At 45.2% G+C, this 19,313-nt stretch overlaps 1 protein-coding gene across 6 annotated transcripts in view; it reads left to right on the top strand.

Annotated features, from left to right (window-relative positions):
* The window catches only part of FXR1 (FMR1 autosomal homolog 1), a 1,317,598-nt gene that overhangs the window by 657,084 nt on the left and 641,201 nt on the right, over positions 1-19,313 (top strand). For all 6 annotated transcript variants that reach the window (XM_069618666.1, XM_069618663.1, XM_069618668.1 and 3 more), the window contains one exon: positions 1,782-1,860. In XM_069618666.1, coding sequence (XP_069474767.1) covers positions 1,782-1,860 — 79 coding nt within the window. The remainder of the gene's footprint in view (positions 1-1,781; positions 1,861-19,313) is intronic.

Below are 19,313 nucleotides of genomic sequence, written 5' to 3'. Positions count from 1 at the left end.
TCCAGCACCCTGGTGAGGAGACTTTTTGGACTAGAATCTTGCATTTGGTAGATCCAGTAGGATACCCACGAAGGTTCAGCGAGATTCTGCATTTGGTAGACCGTGCACCGGACAATTGCTAGAGGTCTCAAAGTATTGGGGTTTTGCAGCCCCGCAAAGTCACAGCACGCGTGGTCATGGCTCAAAATGCAGCTAGTCTTGAGTCTAGTAGGTCTCACAAGTCTCTGGCTCATCGTTTTCGGAGTCACCAGGTTGATTGGAAGGACAGGTGACAGCAGTCTCTGGCTACACAGCAGGCTCTATGGTTGCTCGAAATCGTCTGCTGCAAATTCTTCATCTTACTCTTTGGTTTTGGTTCCAGTGGTCGACTACTTCTTCAGCTCCCAAGATCAGACTAATATGCAGGTACCCAGCCAATGAAACAGCCCTGCAATATTCAAATCTGGGGGCGTTGGCTGTCCTTTTAGGACAGCCAGCCGCCCAGTGTGAATTGGATTCTCACAGATGGGCTGGAAGTCAAAGGGCTGCATAGTTTTGGACTCCTGCCTCAATTCCTGCCTTCACAGACACACTGGAGCCTGGGTGAGGAGTCCACAGCATTCCCGCTCAAGATAAAAATCACACAAAGGAATTTCCCGCCCTGGAGGTCAGGGGAAGGAAAAAGAAAGACAAGGAACACGAAAATGGCGAAAAAAGAAAACGGGGCCATTTTGGTAAAATGAACACCTATGGGTGCCTTTATCGGGCTGTGCAAATAGCCCGCAGTAAAGATGCACCAAATTAATAAAAAAGGTTCACTACCACCAGCCATTAAAGGTAAGGTTGTCCTTGTGACATAAATGTTACATTTAAAAGGAGAAAGGGGATGCTCAGTATCTCCCCAGCACTCGACATAAGGTGGGGGTTGCTGGTCTCACCTAATAAAATGTCAAAGGTATCCAAAGGTCATTTCTACCCTTGGGAACTGTAGTTCTCACAAGGTTAGCCAGAGAAAGTTAAAAGCAGAGCCCCTAGGACAACCCTGCAACAAAAGGCACTTATTGCCAATAAGTTGTCAAAGAGGATAATTTTCAAAAGACACTATAAAGAAATTTAAGAATGACACCCATAAAAAGAGTAAAAGATTGTGAGTGTGGAAAAAGGTTCCTACTCACAGGGATAAGGACAAATAATCCACCAGTAAATGCAAAAAGTTCTGGGGTTGACACAGGTCAGGAAGATTTAATCATTGCTATGAAAGTCTTACCTAGCTTACTTGATAAGGGGCAGCCAATGATGTTATAACCCTAAGTAAGCTATAGGTATATATGTTCCCCTAACCAGTCCTCAGTTTGATAGGGTTTTACGGTTTGCCACGTGGGATGACGTCATAGGTGACGTACATTGAGCTATAAATCCTTTTGTGTAAATCAAAATGCTTGGAGAGTGTGTGAGCTGCAATCTGTTTTTTCACCAGGTTTCTCTACTTTATTGAGCTGATAATAAAGTAGTATTTTGCCATATTCTTTGAGTCTGTCTGGTTATTTGGGCCTGAGATCATTTATAGGACTGCACAAATCCATGTCACACTTCGTTGCACTTCTTTTGCAGTCACAGGTATCTACAGTCACAAGGAGAAGCGTATAATCGAGTGACACATTTGTATTCAGTTTGTCTTTCAGCTTGAAAGTCTTAATTTAATCATTACTGTGTGTGTGTGTGTGCCACATACAAAATGATTCCTCAGTGGTACTGTCTGTGTTAACAAGATGTAAATGACTGAACTGCTCCTCTTTTTTCAGAGTGCAGAAGCAGTTAAGAAAGCAAGAAGCTATTTAGAATTTGTGGAAGACTTTATCCAGGTCCCTAGGAACCTTGTAGGTATGTAACCATGTTGAAAAGTGTTTTATGTTTCTGAAAGTTGGTCTTGGTTTAATGTGGTGTATAGTTTGAGAAATTCACATGTGCTGCTATGAAATGGAATTCTAAAAAGGGACATCACCTCATCTTTGGCTAGTGCTGCCACCAATATTTTAACATCAAGTAATTTTCTAAAGTCTACTGAATGACGGTAACTTATTCACTTGATTCTCAATTGTATAGTGAAAAATTGAACACAACATATGTAATGCAACCGTTTTTTCTTGACCCCCTTTTTCTCTATTGACAAATATAAAACAATTGACATGTGCATGCCCCATGTAATTTTAGAGCTGCTAGTAGTCCCCTCTTGTTTTGCATTCTAGGACCCATATAATCTGCTTAAAGCGTTATCAAACCAGTGCTACAAGTCCAAGATTGTTCTCGTTTATTTGGGGAGAAATTTGCTCTGGATATTATCTGTCTTGATTTGGTTCATTTTTAGTGAATCCTCAAGGGTTAACAGTCCACACAAGAGGTTATAAAGCACTGTTGAGGAGAATTCTCAATTCTGTTTTCATGCCCTTCTACCTAAGAGACCCCCAGCTCATTTGCTGGACTTTAGGACTTGTAATTTTTATCCTGGAGAGAGTGAGACCTTTTTCCCACTCTCATATTTTTCTTTAATTCAAACTCTGTTTCTTTTGGTGTCTGACAAACTCCATAGGCATCTTTTTACACTGTGACACACAGCACCATCAGTGCAAATGTCACATAGAAATCCTTAAAATTTCTGATAAGGTTTAAATACCTTCTCTTGGATAAACTACGGTTTCCAAGAGTAGTGAAATGAAATTGACTTTACTTATATTTTTCTTTTGAGACCCAGCACACACTGATATATTTTATTTCTATCGCGTTCGTACACAAGTGTTTCAGAGCGAGCAAGGGAGGGGAACAGGGGAGAACAAAAATAACAATCTTACAAGGCCCAGTGACTTTGAGAATCATACAATAGGGTGCTGGAGGGGTTACTTAGTATCCCCTTTGTCTATCTTCTCATGTAATATTTTTATTTTACCCTTTCTACAATGAATGACTGGTGGCAGTGGTTTATTTTTTCAAACCATTGTGTTTTTACCCCAGGCTGAATTCTCAGCTGCAGTACTGCACCAATGGGTGCCCATTTTGTCAAAAGGGCCTGGTCGTCTTTTTTCACCATTTCTTGTTGGAGTGGTCCTTCTTGAGATTTACTCTGCACGCCAAACCAGGTTTGGTCCCTTTGTTCATTTTGTCTTTGGCGGGATTCACTAGTGAAGCCCGCCTCTGCCTCCAGCGTGTCTGGCAGGGCAGGAAGCAAGGGAGGTGCCCGGAACTACCTCTGCTTAGTCTCCTTGGTTACAGGAATACACTCAAAGGTGATTGGCTGGCTGGCTGTCCTTGAACGACAGCCACCCTGCTGTGTGAGTGATAGCTAGGCTGCAAATGAATGGGAATGACTTGCATAAAGGGCAAGGTCTTTTGCAAGGAAGGCAGAGTCGACCACTGGACACAGGAACTGAAGAAAGAATCTGTAAGAGACACTTGCTGCAACTCCTGGACCGTTGGTTTGCCCAGTGAAGCCCTGCTGCAGTGCTGAAACTCCTATTTCGACATCGACTAGAGAAGCCTGGAAAGAACGACTTTTCCCCTTGGATTGGTGAGACCAATCGACCCCTAGACGAACTCAACTGAAACCCCTCTCTGCTGGCTGTACTTACATTGCTGCTGAAGGAACAGAGTGCCAGGAGACTGGAAAACCAGAATCGAGTGCATCGTTTTTAAGCCGGACACGATCTCCAGGAAGATCCTCCGGACTCCCTCAAAGCAGCGGTGACCAAGCCTGAGCCATCTCAACAGAATGCTGGACCCCAGTAGCAAGGAAAGTCCACAAGGTGTCCAAGAACTGCGGTGGTGGTATTAGCGAGAAGCTGAAACCGCAAAGTGCTGCTGATCTTTATTGCATCTGTGGCTGCCGCCAACCTTCAATTCGTAGTGCAGGAGTCACTAGATGTCCTCCCTCTTGTCCCCATGACTGAGACCCAGGAACAGGATCTGAAGGAACTACAAGAAGAACAGAAGCCAGTTGGAACCATTTCTGCAGACCTAAGGTACTTTAAAATAAGTGGTACTTGCCTCTTGTGTCTGTAGCTTGTCTGTTCTCACTGGATACTTGCATTGGCTGCCCTTTGCATAGTTGCTTGCAGCTTTGCCCTACACAAGCGTTCCAGCTTGTGGCCCAACAGGGATTTCTTTTATAACAAAACTCTATTTAACATTGTGCAAGACTTTTTACCTACCTTCAAAAGTACCTCCGCTCCCCTAGACTTTGCTCAAGTGACATTGGTTGTCCTGGCTCCCTGAAAGACTCTTCTTACCCTCTGACTTTGTGTTCAACTAACACTCCAAAAAATCATACATAGCTTACTTGTATAGCTGGGAAGGGGTTAATCTACTTAGCGGGGGGGGGGGCGGTGTTCAAACGTGCTTACCCGTTTGAGAAACTTGTTAAACATGGTTTCCTTCCCTAACCTTTTTCCTTTTTGCCACCACTTCAGCATTACCATTTCAGTGTGAAAAGGGACATATTAATGTCCAGTGTCGGAACTATTTAAGTCACCTCAGGGTGTAGGAATATCTGTGTGCCATCCCAAAAGGGTATATACGTTACTTGATTAAACTGAAGGAGTGTATTTTGAAGTGTATTTTCATTGTTGCCAATTGCTCCCTTCTAAAGAAGGCTTATTCTAAAACGAACTGCTAAATTAATTCATAATTATTTAATGACAAAACCTTGAGTATAAGTGTTATTTGAAAACTTGTCACTGTGAAACTCTGTTGCAACCCTCGAGCTCACATTGACCCCTCTTGAGATAAGCCTGGCTGCTCAGTCACTCTACCAACTTGTGTAGTACAGACTTGTACCAAAGGTTTGGTTACCTATTGCCAAGAGAACAAGGCTGGTGTAGTCTCCCACAGGGTTACTACATTCAGTATTGCCTAACACTGGTGGCAGGCAGTAAGGATCTTTTGTAGACTTGTTACATTGAGTATTTTGCTTTGCTTGTGTTCAACTAAAACCCCACAAGGCTAAGCTCCATCAGAACAACAATTGTACCATGCCAAATATGGATAACTTCACTCAGGAAGCCCTGGTTATTTTAACAGTAGATCAACTGAAAGAAATGTGTAAAGTCAGGAATTGTACTGTAAAAGGAAAGAACAATGAGTTGATTACAAGGTTGTTGAATCACCAAAGTTTGGGTCGTAGGCCTACAACACCTACTAACCCAAGAAGTGTGGAAATTGATAATGAGGATGATAGTCTAACTCTAATGTACAAGAGGAGCCGGGGAGGTAGAAGAGTCCCTGAATTAGGAGCTAGTCTTTGCCACAGTCTGCCCTTTTGCCTCAAACCATGTCCACTGGAAACCCACAAGGTCCAACACTGAGTCCAGAATATGTCTCTCTTGAATTGGAATTCAAAAGGTTGAAAGCTGAAACTGAAGCCAAAAATCAGGACATCAAGCTCCGGGAAATGGAAATGCAGCATGCTCTTGAAATGAAAAGATTGTCTCAGGAAAATTCTTCCCTCCCAGAGTCCTCTAGGTCTTCTAGTCCCAAGAGGCCTCACCTGCCTGAAGAAGCAGGGAGTATGTATGATGTTAAACTTGATATTTTTGATTGTTTGGGTGCCTTTGAATACAATCATGGGATTCAGGGTCTCACAGGGAATCCACTGATTCCCTGTCTTTTGTCTAGGCTTCCCCAGGTTGCAACTGATGCTGTAATGGAGGTGGGTGAACTTGGAAAATGTATGAGAATGTTCAGCTGGCCTTGACGGCCAGATTTGGGAAAACTCCTTCCAAGTACCTTGAGAGGTGTTGGACCCTCAAAAAGACTGATGGTACCCCTTGGGCAACCTGGGGGTGTGAATGTTTGAAAAGCTTCGATGGTTGGGTTAAGGGTTACAGAGTGAACACCTTTGAAGGAATGAGAAATCTGTTTTTGTTAAATTTGATTTTTGATGCCTGCTCTCCTGAGCTGAGCCAACTCTTGGCTGACGCAAGAGATTTATCCCAAAGTGTTAGCAAAGGCTGCTGACTTGTGGGTTGCCAAAAGGGCAACTAGCAAGGATTCTGGGGTAGCTGTACTCCTAACAACATGCCGCGTGACTGCTACAGGAGCAGCTTGACTTCCCCACGATCCGCTTCCACTCTGGCCCAGTGAAAAACAGCCGACTACAGCATCTGATATATTTTTTTGAAGTCTCCCACCTGGTTTGAGACCAAGATGTCATTCAGCTTGGCCGCCATAACCCACCTGGAGCTGCTGCTCTGTGGCCCCCTACATGGTTCACACTCACGGCCTCCAAGATGGCTTTTGCACCGAGGCCCACTTTGTTTACCCTAGGTTGCCTAGCAACCAATCCAAGTGTATCTATAGGACACAAGGGTAGCCGGAAGGCAAAAGCCGGTGTTGGGAAAGATTTCTTAATTGTGGGTAGTTTTCCTTCTATGTGGCAACCCCTAAACTTTTTGCTGTTATTTTCACCATGATCTAGACTTTGCCAGAGAAGTGAAGCCTTCTGCCGCACTCCTCTGGGCTTTCGCTCCATTCTTACAGGGAAACTGACATGCCCTTAAGACAGTCAGTACCGGGAAACGTTGTTTTCCGTAGTTGCTTTATCATGTTGCAGCTTTCGCGCAACATGGCACAAGAGGGCACTGTTAGCTAAGGATCTCTTGGGTCTCTAGTCTTCTACAGGCCCTAAATACTCTCTTTGGATTGTAAATGAACGGTGCAAGTGAATCACGGACGGGATTGTTGGCAGCGATCGTTTCTTGTGTTTTTGAGCTCCTTTTGGCGTTTTAAGCGCGTTTCTCACGCTTAGCCCAAAATGGTGGCCTGGCTCCCAAAATGGCCAGACCACGAGGCTCTTTGTCCTGTCTGCTGACCGTCTTGCCACCTTCACCTCCCCCAGGTCGAGCCGACCCGGGGCCTTCCTTATTTGGGCATGTACTTTCCCGCGAAACACAGATGCTTTTGCGGGCTTCTACAGGCCTGGTGTGTGCCTCCAGGATGGGGGCTTCGGTGTCTGGTCCCAATAAACATCCTGGGCGCCAGAGAGTCTAGGGTGGTGTGAATGCCTGGGACCCCCGTGGTCCGTGATGAGGTCCACAGATGGTGCGAGAGTTTTATGAGCAGATCTCCCATTGGGTCCCCTCCGTTTTGGCGCGAAGGGAACCGTGGATAAGAGGGGGCTGGAAACGCCACTACCAGGTCGATCTCCTGAGTTCTCACGAACAAAGGAATACAGGAGCCAAGTATCCTGCAACCACGAGGCTGAACCGAGGAATCAGTGGTGACCCGCTGAAGGACTGCTCCTCTGCACTGCTGCCGCTGTGTGAAACCCTTTCTACCTCTGATCGAACAAGAAGGCCTGTACTGCTACTTCGACCCTTGGAATAGTGGGAACAACTATTCTCGGCATCTTCACCATCTCCTGCACGTAAGCCTTCGGAAGTGTCTCTGGGACATCCAGCAGACTGACCAGCCTACCCAGGAGTCTTGCTCTGTAACCGCCGTCAGGTTGTGTTGTATCACGAGTCCTTGTCACTCTCACAGGATTCGTACACTTGGCATTCCCAGGTCTGAAGTGAGTAGTGTACATTGGGCTGAAATACACACGGCCTCGCCGTTGCCCTGCTGTGGTAACAAACTGTGCGGGTTTACTGTGTTTGGGACGCCCTCAACTGAACTTCTGCTGCTGCGGAATCTACACGACGACGAGACGTCCCCTGCCCCTATCTGAACCTGCCAGCACTGAAACTGACGCAGAGAAGCCTGGGTCTGTTTGCATCAGGGACCGGTGAGTAGCATCGCTAGGAACTGGTCGCCCTCCTGCAGGAGCCCATAGCTTTTCCCCGCTGTGTCTAACAGCATGCCTTTCCGTACTCGCGCTCTGCTTCTGCCCACAGTGGAGGCTGCTCTTGAGTCACAGAGCTCTGTTCATCTTCATTTGTTCACCGAACTAAACTGCCTGATTCCCTCGAAGAGACTCCCCTTTTTGCCTGTTGGCACCAGCGTGTGCAGGTACTTTTGAGCACAAGGCTCCACTCTTCGTAGGGCTTGGACTTCCTTTTAGTTAGGTGCCTCTGAAGGCGGACTGGGTCTAATTATTATTCGCACTGCCTGTTTTCCTCCCCATCTAGGTGGTCTACACATTTCGTGCGTCTAACTCGTTAGACTCGTTTGTATTTGTATTTCTGAGGCTTGTGGAATCTGCTTAGATCACATGCTGTGCATAGACCGACATCTAGTGGAAGCTGCGGAGTATTTGTGTATATATTTTTAATATAACACCTGTTTGGAGTAATTTGTAAGTGTCCTTGCTTTGTGTGCTCATTGCGGGCTTTCAGTCACCCTCACCCCTCTTGAGACCTAGTCTTGACCGCTGCGATCGCTACCCTGATTGGTCTGGCTTGTCCAGAGGTTACCCTGTTCCAAGAAGCTAGGTTGGCCTTCTGAACCTCTGCGCCTCCAGGACAGAGTTCAGAAATCCATTTTAACAGCCGGCCCCCTCGCCTAAGGCCCCGTTGCATAAGACCCCCTCATCTCGGTCTGTCCGGGACGTTAGGGCCACGGGGTGCGCACCTCTGCCTTCTATGCCCCATCCACTCATGCACTGGCATCTAACTATTCCCAATACCACAGCGAACTAAGTGGCCCCATTCCAACTTTCTGAACACGTTCGAGTGACTGCTCGTGATTGTAACTACATTGCCTACCGACCATTACATGCTATGTGGTAAGCTGAAAAACATTTGCAATTGTGTACCCTCATTTTAACATTCTGATCCTAAGATTACTATGACTGTCTATAACGTACTAGGCTAGTTGTGATCCTGATGCCTGCTGTCTTCCAAGTACCGTTTTTATCCACATGTCATGATTCTAACTGTTCCTAAGCACAGCCTTTCACCAGTCATTGCCTTTATGTATGTAGGGTGTCTCAACTGATTCGTATGTATGCCACATGCTATTTTAATGCTGCCCCCCGCGAGCCATGCTTTAACACATGGTAACCACTAACTCTCTCGTGTTGATCACCCAGTACAATAGTTACTCACTAATTGTTGCTTAATTGGCGGTACACGTACCCCACTAACGGCTGGTAATACCTATGCTGCGGCGCCCACTTACGCCAGTCTGCATTATACCTGCCTTTGCCAGGAACTATCCTATAATACTGTATTGTTTAACGTCTGTATACTGATATTTCTGTTTTGTTTAACTGCTAAACTTTGATAGCCAACAGCTGACACTTAACATTGCTCCACTTAACTTATAAACTTTGGTGTCACTTATCGATAGTAACCAATTCTACACCAGTGCCTACTGAAACATACAGTGCCAGCCATATACTTACACTGTCTGACCATCTGCCGTTTATCCTTATTTATTTGAGCAGACATAACCTTATCACTCACCAACATGTGACACAGTTCATATTTAAGACCTTCTATAAAATATACTGCACTCATCAGTATCCTCTTATGAATACTTGCATGTCACTGTCTCCCAACAGAATCTTTGTCACTTCACACACACCCAGTTGTACTCATCATCAAGTCATGCACCATTTCATGACCTTTATTGCATGCATACTCCCACTACTCAGCTCTTGCATGACCCTCTCACTGCCTTTACTCACTACTACCACCATGGCAAAACCCCAACCACACATCAAGTTGGTGGGGTTCCATGCCTTAAACTCGTGGCAAAAATGGCAGCGAATACAAAATATTGGGGAAAATGTGCCGTGGTTTTTTGCGCCACTATCATGTAACGGATGCGGGGGACACCCCTGCAATCCCTGCACCCATTATGCCATTTAAGGGGAGCTGGGGACACCCCCGGCCCCCTTAAATGGTATAATGGGGTACACCTTTACCGGATCAAACCACAGCATTTTTCCCGCAATTTTTTTATTTTTATTTTACCAGCGACATTTTTGCCGCAATTTTATTACACAATACCTTTGGTGGCAGCTATTACAAGTGGCCCATCACATAAATACCGGCTCCCGCTCACCATGACCACTCCTCTGCCTCCATCAGCTGATATCACACCTACCATATTCTTGCCACCATTCCAACCTGTTCCTGACATTCCCATCACTGTGGAGAAGTTAGCCGCCTGCCCCACTTGCCCATTATCACCACTCCAGTGGATACAACTATACGCCACTAGACTGACACCGAGCCAACCATGCCCTACTAATGTCGGAAACCTCAGACTAGGATCTAGATTACAAATGGCATATCATCCACTAATCAATGACTGTGACAGACCACTCAATACTTTATCCTAAAAAGATAACTAAACAAAAGTCCAATACCTTTACTCTTACTGATAGACTAACACTACAGGAGACTATGTGCCATCCACCCAACCTAACCGATATTGACATTCCTCATATAAATGCTAGATCCATGGTAGCCCATGCACTAGACCTTGCGGACATAATCGTCTGTAACCAATTAGACTTTTTAGCCATAACTGAAACCTGGTTTCATACAGCTGCAGGCCCCACGCTCTCTATAGCTATACCAAAAAACATCACCATATTTAGACAAGATAGAGAAAATGCCTGTGGATGCAGTATTGCCTTCATTGCTAAAACTAATCTGGGATTAAGGGTCCTTCCTCATCTTCCCTTCTCTTCAGGTGAGTTGTTGTCAATTAAACTACCTCACATCTTTTTGTACTATCACCGCCATGCACCTTATTTATAGACCACCCGGCCCTATTTCAACATTTGAGGAAGTTATCACCTCAAAAATTACCATAAATACAAAACCTACCTCTCAAACGATAGTACTAGGTGACTTTAATCTAAGTTTCAACGACTTCAAAGACATGCTACCTCACTAGCTAACACCATCACTGAACAAGGCCTTATCCAGCACATCAACTCTCCAACTCGTACTAAAGGTATTTTTTAAGCAATATTGTATGCAGTACCCTTTGGGTGCACTACAACAACCCTGACCTCCTGGCAATAGGAACCCAACCTTTGGTAGAAGTCTGTACTACACAGGTTGGTAGAGTGTTGACCAGCCAGGTTTATCTCAAGAGGGGTCAATGTGAGCTCTGGGGGAGTTAAACAGAGATTCACAGTGACAAGTATTCAAATAAACTTACACACAAGGTTTATTGATTACCTGACTGTTAAATTAATAATTGTTTAGAGTACGCCTTCTTCAGAAGGGAGCAATATAAAGCAACACACAAATACACTTCAAAAATCCACACTTAGTTTTCTAAATCAGCAAGTTGCCCATTTGGGATGGCTCACAGACACTACCTACACCCTCACGTGACTTAGATAGCTAGGATGTTGTGGACATTATTATATCACTGTTGCATTTAGAGTATACTTGAGGAGTGCCAAAAAAGAGGTTTTAGAATAAGACCAGTGTTCACACAATTATTTTCAACCAGGTAAGTACTTTCAACCCCCCTCAATCCCACTAACGCAAAGTCAGTTAACCCTTTCCTGTCCTGGAAGGAAGGCAAAACCCATAAGCAGAAGAGAGAATAGTCGTTCAGGGAGCCAGGCCAGCCAATGTTAAGTTAGCAAAAGTCAAGGTGAACTGAAGCACTTCTTGCAGGTAAGTAAAAGTCTTGCACAATGTTTTAGAAATCTTTCTAGCAAAAGTTGAATCAAATGTAGGGCCACAAGCTGTTGGTCCTGTGAGTAGGATAAGATGCAAGCAACTTTACAAGAGCAACCGAAACGAGTCTCAACTGAGATCAAGCAAGATGGCACCACAAGAGGTAAGTTCTCTTAAGACTGTACAGTATCTTTAGGTTGAAAAGTGCAGCAGGTGGCTTCTGTTCCAGTGCAGCTCTGCAGATCCTGGTGTTCCTGTTCCCCATTCGTGGGGACAAGAGGGAAGACTTCTGGGGACTCCTGCACTGCAATGGGACGGTCACCGGCTGCAACCGGCAATCTTCAAACAAGTGGCACTTTCGTGTTTTAGCTCCTCGCGTCTATCGCAAATAGCAACACAGCGGTTCCTGGCTGTCGAGATGGGCTTTTCTTGCATCTGGGGTCCAGCACTCTGTGGCTCAGGTACGGTCAGTGCCGCTTCTTGGGAGTCCGGAGGATATTCCTGGAGCTCTTAGTCAGCTAAAATGCAACGCACACGATCTGGTGTTCCTCTCCCTGGCTATTCGGTTCCAGCAGCGACTGCAGTGGAAATTCAAGTAGCTTGAGAGGATGTCGAGGTGTTTTACTTTGGAGTTGATTGTTCCCACCAACTATAGGTGAGAATTTGTCCTTGCGGGGATTCTGTCGATCTTAATTCAGAGCTTCAGCATTGCAGCCGGGCTTCAATGGGCAAAAAAACGGTCCAGGAGTTGCAGCAGGCGTAACTACCAAGTTCTTCTTCGGATTGCTTCGTCCAGTGATACACTCTACCTTCCAAGCCAAAAAGCCTTGCCTTTTATGCAGGTTTCTCCCATTCATTCCAGCCTAGCTGTCAGTCACCCAGCATGGTGGCTGTCCTTGCCGGACAGCCAGCTGGCCAATCAAATAAGAATGCATTCCTGTCTCCTAGGTGGTAGGTAGGATTTCGGGCAAATCCCTAGCTTCCTGCCCCTGCCAGACACCCTGGAGCCAGATACGGGCTTCCCTCGTGAATCCCGACAAAGACAAAACAGACCACCTGGTTTGGCACGCAGAGTAAATCTGAAGAACCTTTCCACAAAGAAATCATGAAAAAAGAAGACTCGGCCCATTTTGACAAAAATTGCACCCTTGGATGCTTTACTGCAGCTGTGAACGCAGCCCTCAGTAAATGCACACAACGGTAGTTAAAAGTAAACCACTGCCACCAGCCATTCATCGAGGAAAGGGTAACATAAAAAATGTACATGAGAAGCTAGACTTGTAGGTCCCAGGTGGTGAGACCCCAGTTTCTACAGTTAGCACATGAGATTCCTCTGGCTGGTCAATTAAGTTTTAAGAAGACCAAAGAGAGGAGATATCTGTCTTTCTACTGGTCCAAGATGGGGGTCTGATGTAGATAAATTCTGTAGAAGCTGTCAAACTTGTCAGACTTCTGGCAAGAATGGATCCAAGAACGTGGCATCCTTGGTGCCTTTCCCAGTGGTGGAAGTTCCTTTTGAGAGGGTAGGGATTGACATTGTTGTTCCCCTTGACCCCTCCCAAATCTTTAGGCAACCAATTTATATTGGTTGTTGTAGACCCTGCTACCACGTATCCTGAAGCCATACCTATGAGGACATACTGCTCTGGCAGTGGGTAAGGCCCTCGGGTAGGTTTTCCTAAGGAGGTCATCTCAGACAGGGTGACACATTTTATGTCCCACTACATGCAGACCATGTGGAAAAACTGTGGAGTGACGTACAAGTTCTCAACAGCCTACCATCCCCAAACCAATAGGTTGGAGGAGAGGTTTAACAGAACCATGAAGAGCATGATTGGTGCTTTAGAGGAACCCTTAAACGAAAGTGTGACCTTGTACTGCTATGCCTTCTCTTTGCTTATAGAGAAGTCCCTCAAGAAGGGATTGGTTTCAGCCCCTTTCAGCTGCTCTATGGTAATCCCGTTAGATGTCCATTGGCCCAAATCAAGGAAGAGTTGGAGAGTGCTCCTTCCTTCAAGCCAGTGAGAGTCACTGACTGTGCTAGGCCTCCAAAGGAGATTGGCACAAATGATGACAGAAGCTCCTGATAACTTGAAAGCAGGTCAGGCTCTGGTCAAACATTGGCATGACCAGAAGAACATTGTGGAGTTTACTCCAGACCAGCTTGTTCTAGTTTGTTTTAGTAATGATACCTACAAGGCAGAGGGCCTTGGAGGACAAATGGATTCAAGGTTGTGGGCAAACTTGGAGAGGTCAATTATTTAGTGGACTTGGGCATTCCCTAGGAGGCCCCTAGGGTCTTTCATACTAACCGCCTAAAGGCCTATGTTTCCAGACCAGAATTCTGAGCTTTGCTTTTGGCATTTGATCAAGAGAAGGAGGAGAGTGCACCTCTACCGGACCTTCTTGAGGGACAACCTTTAGATGGAAAAATAGGAGTTAATCTCTTTTCTGATCTGATTCTGCAACAGGAGGAGTGCAAATTTCTGTTGAATCAGTTTGCCTCCCTGTTTTCACTAACACCATCCTTGGGGCCAGCATGATAGCCTCACTGGTGACTGTCTACCTGTCAAAAGCAGGGGTTACTGAATGTCAGACCTTGTAAGAACCCATATAAAGGAAGAGGTTAAGAAGATACTTGATCTTGAGGTAATAAAGCCATCTACAAGTCCTTGGGCTAGTCCTGTTTTACTAGTGCCAAAGACCCGATCCAAGGAGTTGAGGTTCTGTTTGGATTATAGAGCTCTTAATGCAGTCACCACCCCTGATGCCCATCCTTTACCTAGGCCAGATGACCTGGTGGACAAGCTTGGTTCAGCCAAGTTCCTCAGTACATCTGACCTAACATCAGGCTATTGGCAAATAGCTCTGACAGACCATGCCAAGGAGAACACTGCATTTTCAACCCCTGGAGGCCTCTACCAGTTTAAGGTTATGCCCTTTGGGCTACAAAATGCACCTGCTAAATTTCAGAGGCTGGTGAATCATGTTCTGAATGGGATGGAGAACTTCTGCATGGCATACTTGGATGACATTGCAGTGTTCAGCCCCACTTTGGAAGACCATCTTGACCACCTTGGATATGTTTTGCAAGCTCTTGAACAGGCCCATCTGTCCATAAAGGCAACCAAATGTCAAATTGGTCAGAGTGAAGTGGTCTGCCTTGGTCATGAGTTAGGAGGTGAAATAAGGCCATTGCCTAGAAAGTACAAGCTGTACAAGACTGGGCCACCCCTACTACTCAAACCCAAGTGAGAGCCTTCCTTGGTCTCACTGGTTACTATAGTAACTTCATTGAGAACTATGGGACCATAGCTTCTCCCTTGAATGTGATCTCCTCACCCAAATTCACCAAGAAGGTCAGGTGGAATGAGGAGTGCACTCAAGCATGTGAAGGACTTAGTCCTTTGTTAAGCTCCAGTCTTGAGCGCTCATGACTACAACAAATAATTTATTGTACAAACTGATGCTTCAAATACAGGAACAGGTGCAGTTTTGAGTCAGCTGGATGAGAAAGGCAGGGAACATCCCACCTGTTTCATGAGTAGGAAATTGTAGGACCGGGAGACAAGGTGAGTAACAATTGAAAGCAAATGTTTTGCCATTGTGTGGTCTTTGAAGAAGTTTAGAGCATACATGTATGGATCTACTTTTGTGTTTCAAACGGAGCTCCAACCCTTGAGATGGTTAATGCAGATGAAGGGGGAGAATCCTAAATTGTTAAGATGTTCAATCAGCCTCCAGCGGTTTGATTTCACCATAGAACACTGGTCCGGGTGTAATCAGCAAAATGCTGATGGTTTCTCCAGAAAGTATGGCTGACTGGATTAGGATATTCATCCAGGAGTAGATTAAATCCTCCTGTCCCTTAGTCTGGGGAGTAGGGGGTGAGTGTTAGGGAGAATTCTCCGAAATGTGCTAATTCCCTTCTACCTCAGAGACCCCCAACTCTTTTGCTGGACTTTAGGGCTTTTCATTTTATCCTGAAGCGAGTGAGACCTTTTTCCCACGCTCTCATGCATTTTTATTTGATTTGAACACTGCGTTTCTTCTGGCTGTGGAGTCTGACAAACTCCATAGGCATAATCGTTTTACATTGTGATACACAGCACCCTCAGTGAAGTGTCAGAGAGATACTTTGGATCTCTACTAAGGTTTAAAATACATTTCCTTGGATAACTACTGTTTCCAAGAGTAGTGAAGTGAAATTGACTTTCCTTACATTTGTATCTTTTATAGACCCAGCAGACACTATCTTACAATGGGGTGATGGGGGGTTACTTAGTATCCCCTTTGTATATCGTCACATGTAACATTTTTATGTTATCCTTTCTACAATTAATGGCTGGTGGCAGTGCTTTGTTTTCCTACCATTGTGTGTTTTTACCGCAGGCTGAATCCTCAGCTGCAGTATCGCACCCATGGATGCCCATTTTGTCAAAATGGCCCAGTCTTCTTTTTTCGCCATTTCTTGTTGGAAAGGTCCTTCTTGAGATTTACTCTGCGCGCCAAACCAGGTTTGGTCCCTTTGTTTGTTTTGTCTTTGGCAGGATTCACCAGTGAAGCCTGTGTCTAGCATGGGCAGGAAGTGAGGGAGGTGCCTGAAACGCCCTCTGCATAAAAGGCCAGGCTTTTTGATTGGAAGGCAGAGTCGACCACTGGACGAAGGAATCCGAAGAAGAACTTGGAAGAGATGCATGCTGCAACTACTGGACCTTTGGTTTGCCTGGTGCAGCCCTGCTGCTGTGCTGAAGCTCTGAATTCGCCTCGAATAGAGAAGCCCTGCAAAGGACGACTTCTTCCCTTTGGTTGATGGGACAAATCGACCCCAAGACGAACTCATCTGGACATGCTCTCGGAGCTGGCTGTACTTCCATTGCTGCTGCAGGAACAGATTGCCAGGGAGAGGAACACCAGAATAGACTGTCGTCTATAAGTCGGACCCGAGCTGCAGGAGATCCTCCGGACTCCCATGAAGCAAGACTGACCAGGCCTGAGCCACCTCAACAGAGTGCTGGACCCCAGATGCGAGGAAAGTCCATAAAGGTATCCGAGAACCACGGTGGTGCTATTTGCGAGAGCCGCGAGAAGCTGAAACCGTGAAGTGCTGCTGATCTGAAGTTTACCCATTGCTGCCGCTGACCAAATTCGTAGTGCAGGAGTAGCCAGATGTCCTCCCTCTTGTGCCCATGACTGAGGCCCGGAACAACATGATCTGCAGACCTGCACAGGAACAGAAGCCAGTTGGAACCAATTTCTTCAGACCTAAGGTACTGTAAAACTAAGGGGATTTACCTCTTGTTGTGTAGCCTTGCTAGTTCTCAGTTGATACATTTTATACAAAAGGGGTTTTCCTGCAACACAATCCTTGGTCCTTCAGGAAAAATACATGGAGAAAACAGGGCATGGACCAGTGGAAGTGGATCAGGGTGACACAACTCACTATCTCAATTAGTACAAATGTTATTAAATAATTAACATATAAACCTCAATATGTAAGTATCCTTAAAAAAAAAAAGTTTATTACAAAACAGTCACAATTCTTTCACAACTCAATACTCTCCATCCCTCATTTATACATACGTACATAAAACCATAACAGTCTATTTGACATAGTATAACAATACCAAATGTTACACAAATGTTATCTTTTTAGCGGTTTGTTAATAATTTGCAAACAGTTTGTGTGGTCGTCAACATGTGTTTCGTTCAAATGGACAACAATGCTGTCCTTTTCTTCTTTGGACCTTCCTCAGGACATCAGGCTAAATCTAACGGTCACGCCTGGACCGGAGTGAGCCATTTTAAATCCCCATGCAGTAACTCTGGGGATGCAGATAGATGTAACGGGATGAATCCTTCACTGGTGCCTACTATCCTGTTTGACTAGGTCAAAGCCAGACTCACAACCAAGTAGTCTCTGGATTGGTGTCTTTTAATCACCTCCCATAACGGACATGCAACCTTTTTGTCTCTGTTTCCCTCCAAGGAAATCTCACCCAGGTAGGTAGTACTTCAAATATATGACTTCCTTCAATCACTATACATCATCAATGCCGTTGGTTATTTACTTCTTATTGCGTGTTCTTGATATTCCCAAAGCGTTGCGTCTATCCTCGGACACTCAAACCTCCAAAAGGTTTCAAATCGTGTCACCATTCAACTCCAAAGCGGTTGAAACTTGTCTTGGTTACCTTTGCCGAGTTGCTTGCAGGTTTTCCCCTTAAGCCTCCCAGCTTGTGGCACTACAGTTATTTTCATTCTCTAAAAATACTTCTAAAACATTGTGCAAGACTTTTTACTTACCTTCATGATGTGCTTCAGCTCCCCTAGATGTTTGCTCAATTTACATTTGCTGTCCAGGCTCCCTGAAAGACAATTCTATCCTCTGACTTTGTGCCTTAACTATCCTCAACAAATGCCACACATTCTATAACTTGTGTAGCTGGGAAAGGGTTAATTTACTTTGCATTGGGGGGGTTCAAAAAGTAATTACCTGCTTAAGACTATTTGTTGACACTAATCTCAGATTTGCTCTAAATGTGCAAGTGATAAATCGGTGTCCACAGTGTCCTAGTTATGTAAGTCATCTCAGGGTGTAGTAAGTGTCTGTGTGCCATCCCACATGGGTATCTACTGATTTACAGAAACTAGTGTATTTTTAAGTATATTTTCGTTACATACATTTGCTCCCTTCTAAAGAAGGCTTATTCAACTGACTGTTTAATAAATAATTGTTTAATCAAACCTAGACTGTAATTGTTTATTTGGATACTTGTCACTGAATCTCTGTTACAACCCTACAGCTCACATTGACCCCTCTTGAGATAAGCCTGGTTGCTCAGTCACTCTGCCAACTTGTGTAGTACATGCTTCTACCAAAGGTTGGGTTAACTATTGTGAAGAGAACAAGGCTGGTGCAGTCTCCAACAGCGTACTGCATACAATCTTGCCCAACAAATACATTACTCACCGTAATCGTATTTCTGGTGCTTGTATATGCTTAGATTCACATGTGCGCACCCTTCCTCCCCTACTGGAGTAGAAGGTGCATAGATGTTTTTCTGGGTTATCGCGGTTTCTGCTTTATCACATCTGTACTTGCGCTACACTTGCTGTGAACCAAACGGACGCTGAGCTCTCCATTAATTCAAAGCAACCATGGAGTTATAAAGGAAAGATATTGTCATTAGGGATGCACACAATACATTGTGTGCAACATTGACAATGTCTTTCCTTATACAGTGTTCATGCCCCACCCTCATTGGTTGCCACCTATATCCAACCTACCAGTCCTCCCCTGTAGTCCCTTGAACGATTGGCCACATTCTAATGTACCCCTGCCCTGTAACGAGTGATTCCCCTACTCCGTCATCTTGGATTCCCGCTACCTGATTGGCAGGCTGTCTAGAATGTTACACTCTCCATGGGCCTAGTCACATGGTGTGCACCTGGTTATGCTCAGTGAATACCTCTGAGGTCAAATTGGCCCCCTGAGAATAATGGTGTGCTTCTCTTGAAACCAGACTTGCAGGTGCACCCACCATGCCTCCCCATTGTGGGACTACATTTGTTGTCATTGCCTCTTGCTCCTCGTCTCACAAATCGCGCAATGCTTCACTCCCTGCTCCCCACTTATCAGCTGCTCCTCCCCAGAGCGTCTCCTGGGACTCTTGAGGACCACACTAATGAGCCAAATTCAGATGGATTTAGGTATTCTGTTTTTATGGGCGTCTGGCAGTTCAAACAGGA

This window comes from Ambystoma mexicanum, chromosome 10 (assembly GCF_040938575.1).
Source record: "Ambystoma mexicanum isolate Mex_15411 chromosome 10, UKY_AmexF1_1, whole genome shotgun sequence".
In the NCBI taxonomy this organism is placed as follows: domain Eukaryota; kingdom Metazoa; phylum Chordata; class Amphibia; order Caudata; family Ambystomatidae; genus Ambystoma; species Ambystoma mexicanum.
The sequence above is the reverse complement of the archived record's forward strand: the minus strand, read 5'-3'. Positions and strand labels throughout refer to the sequence as shown.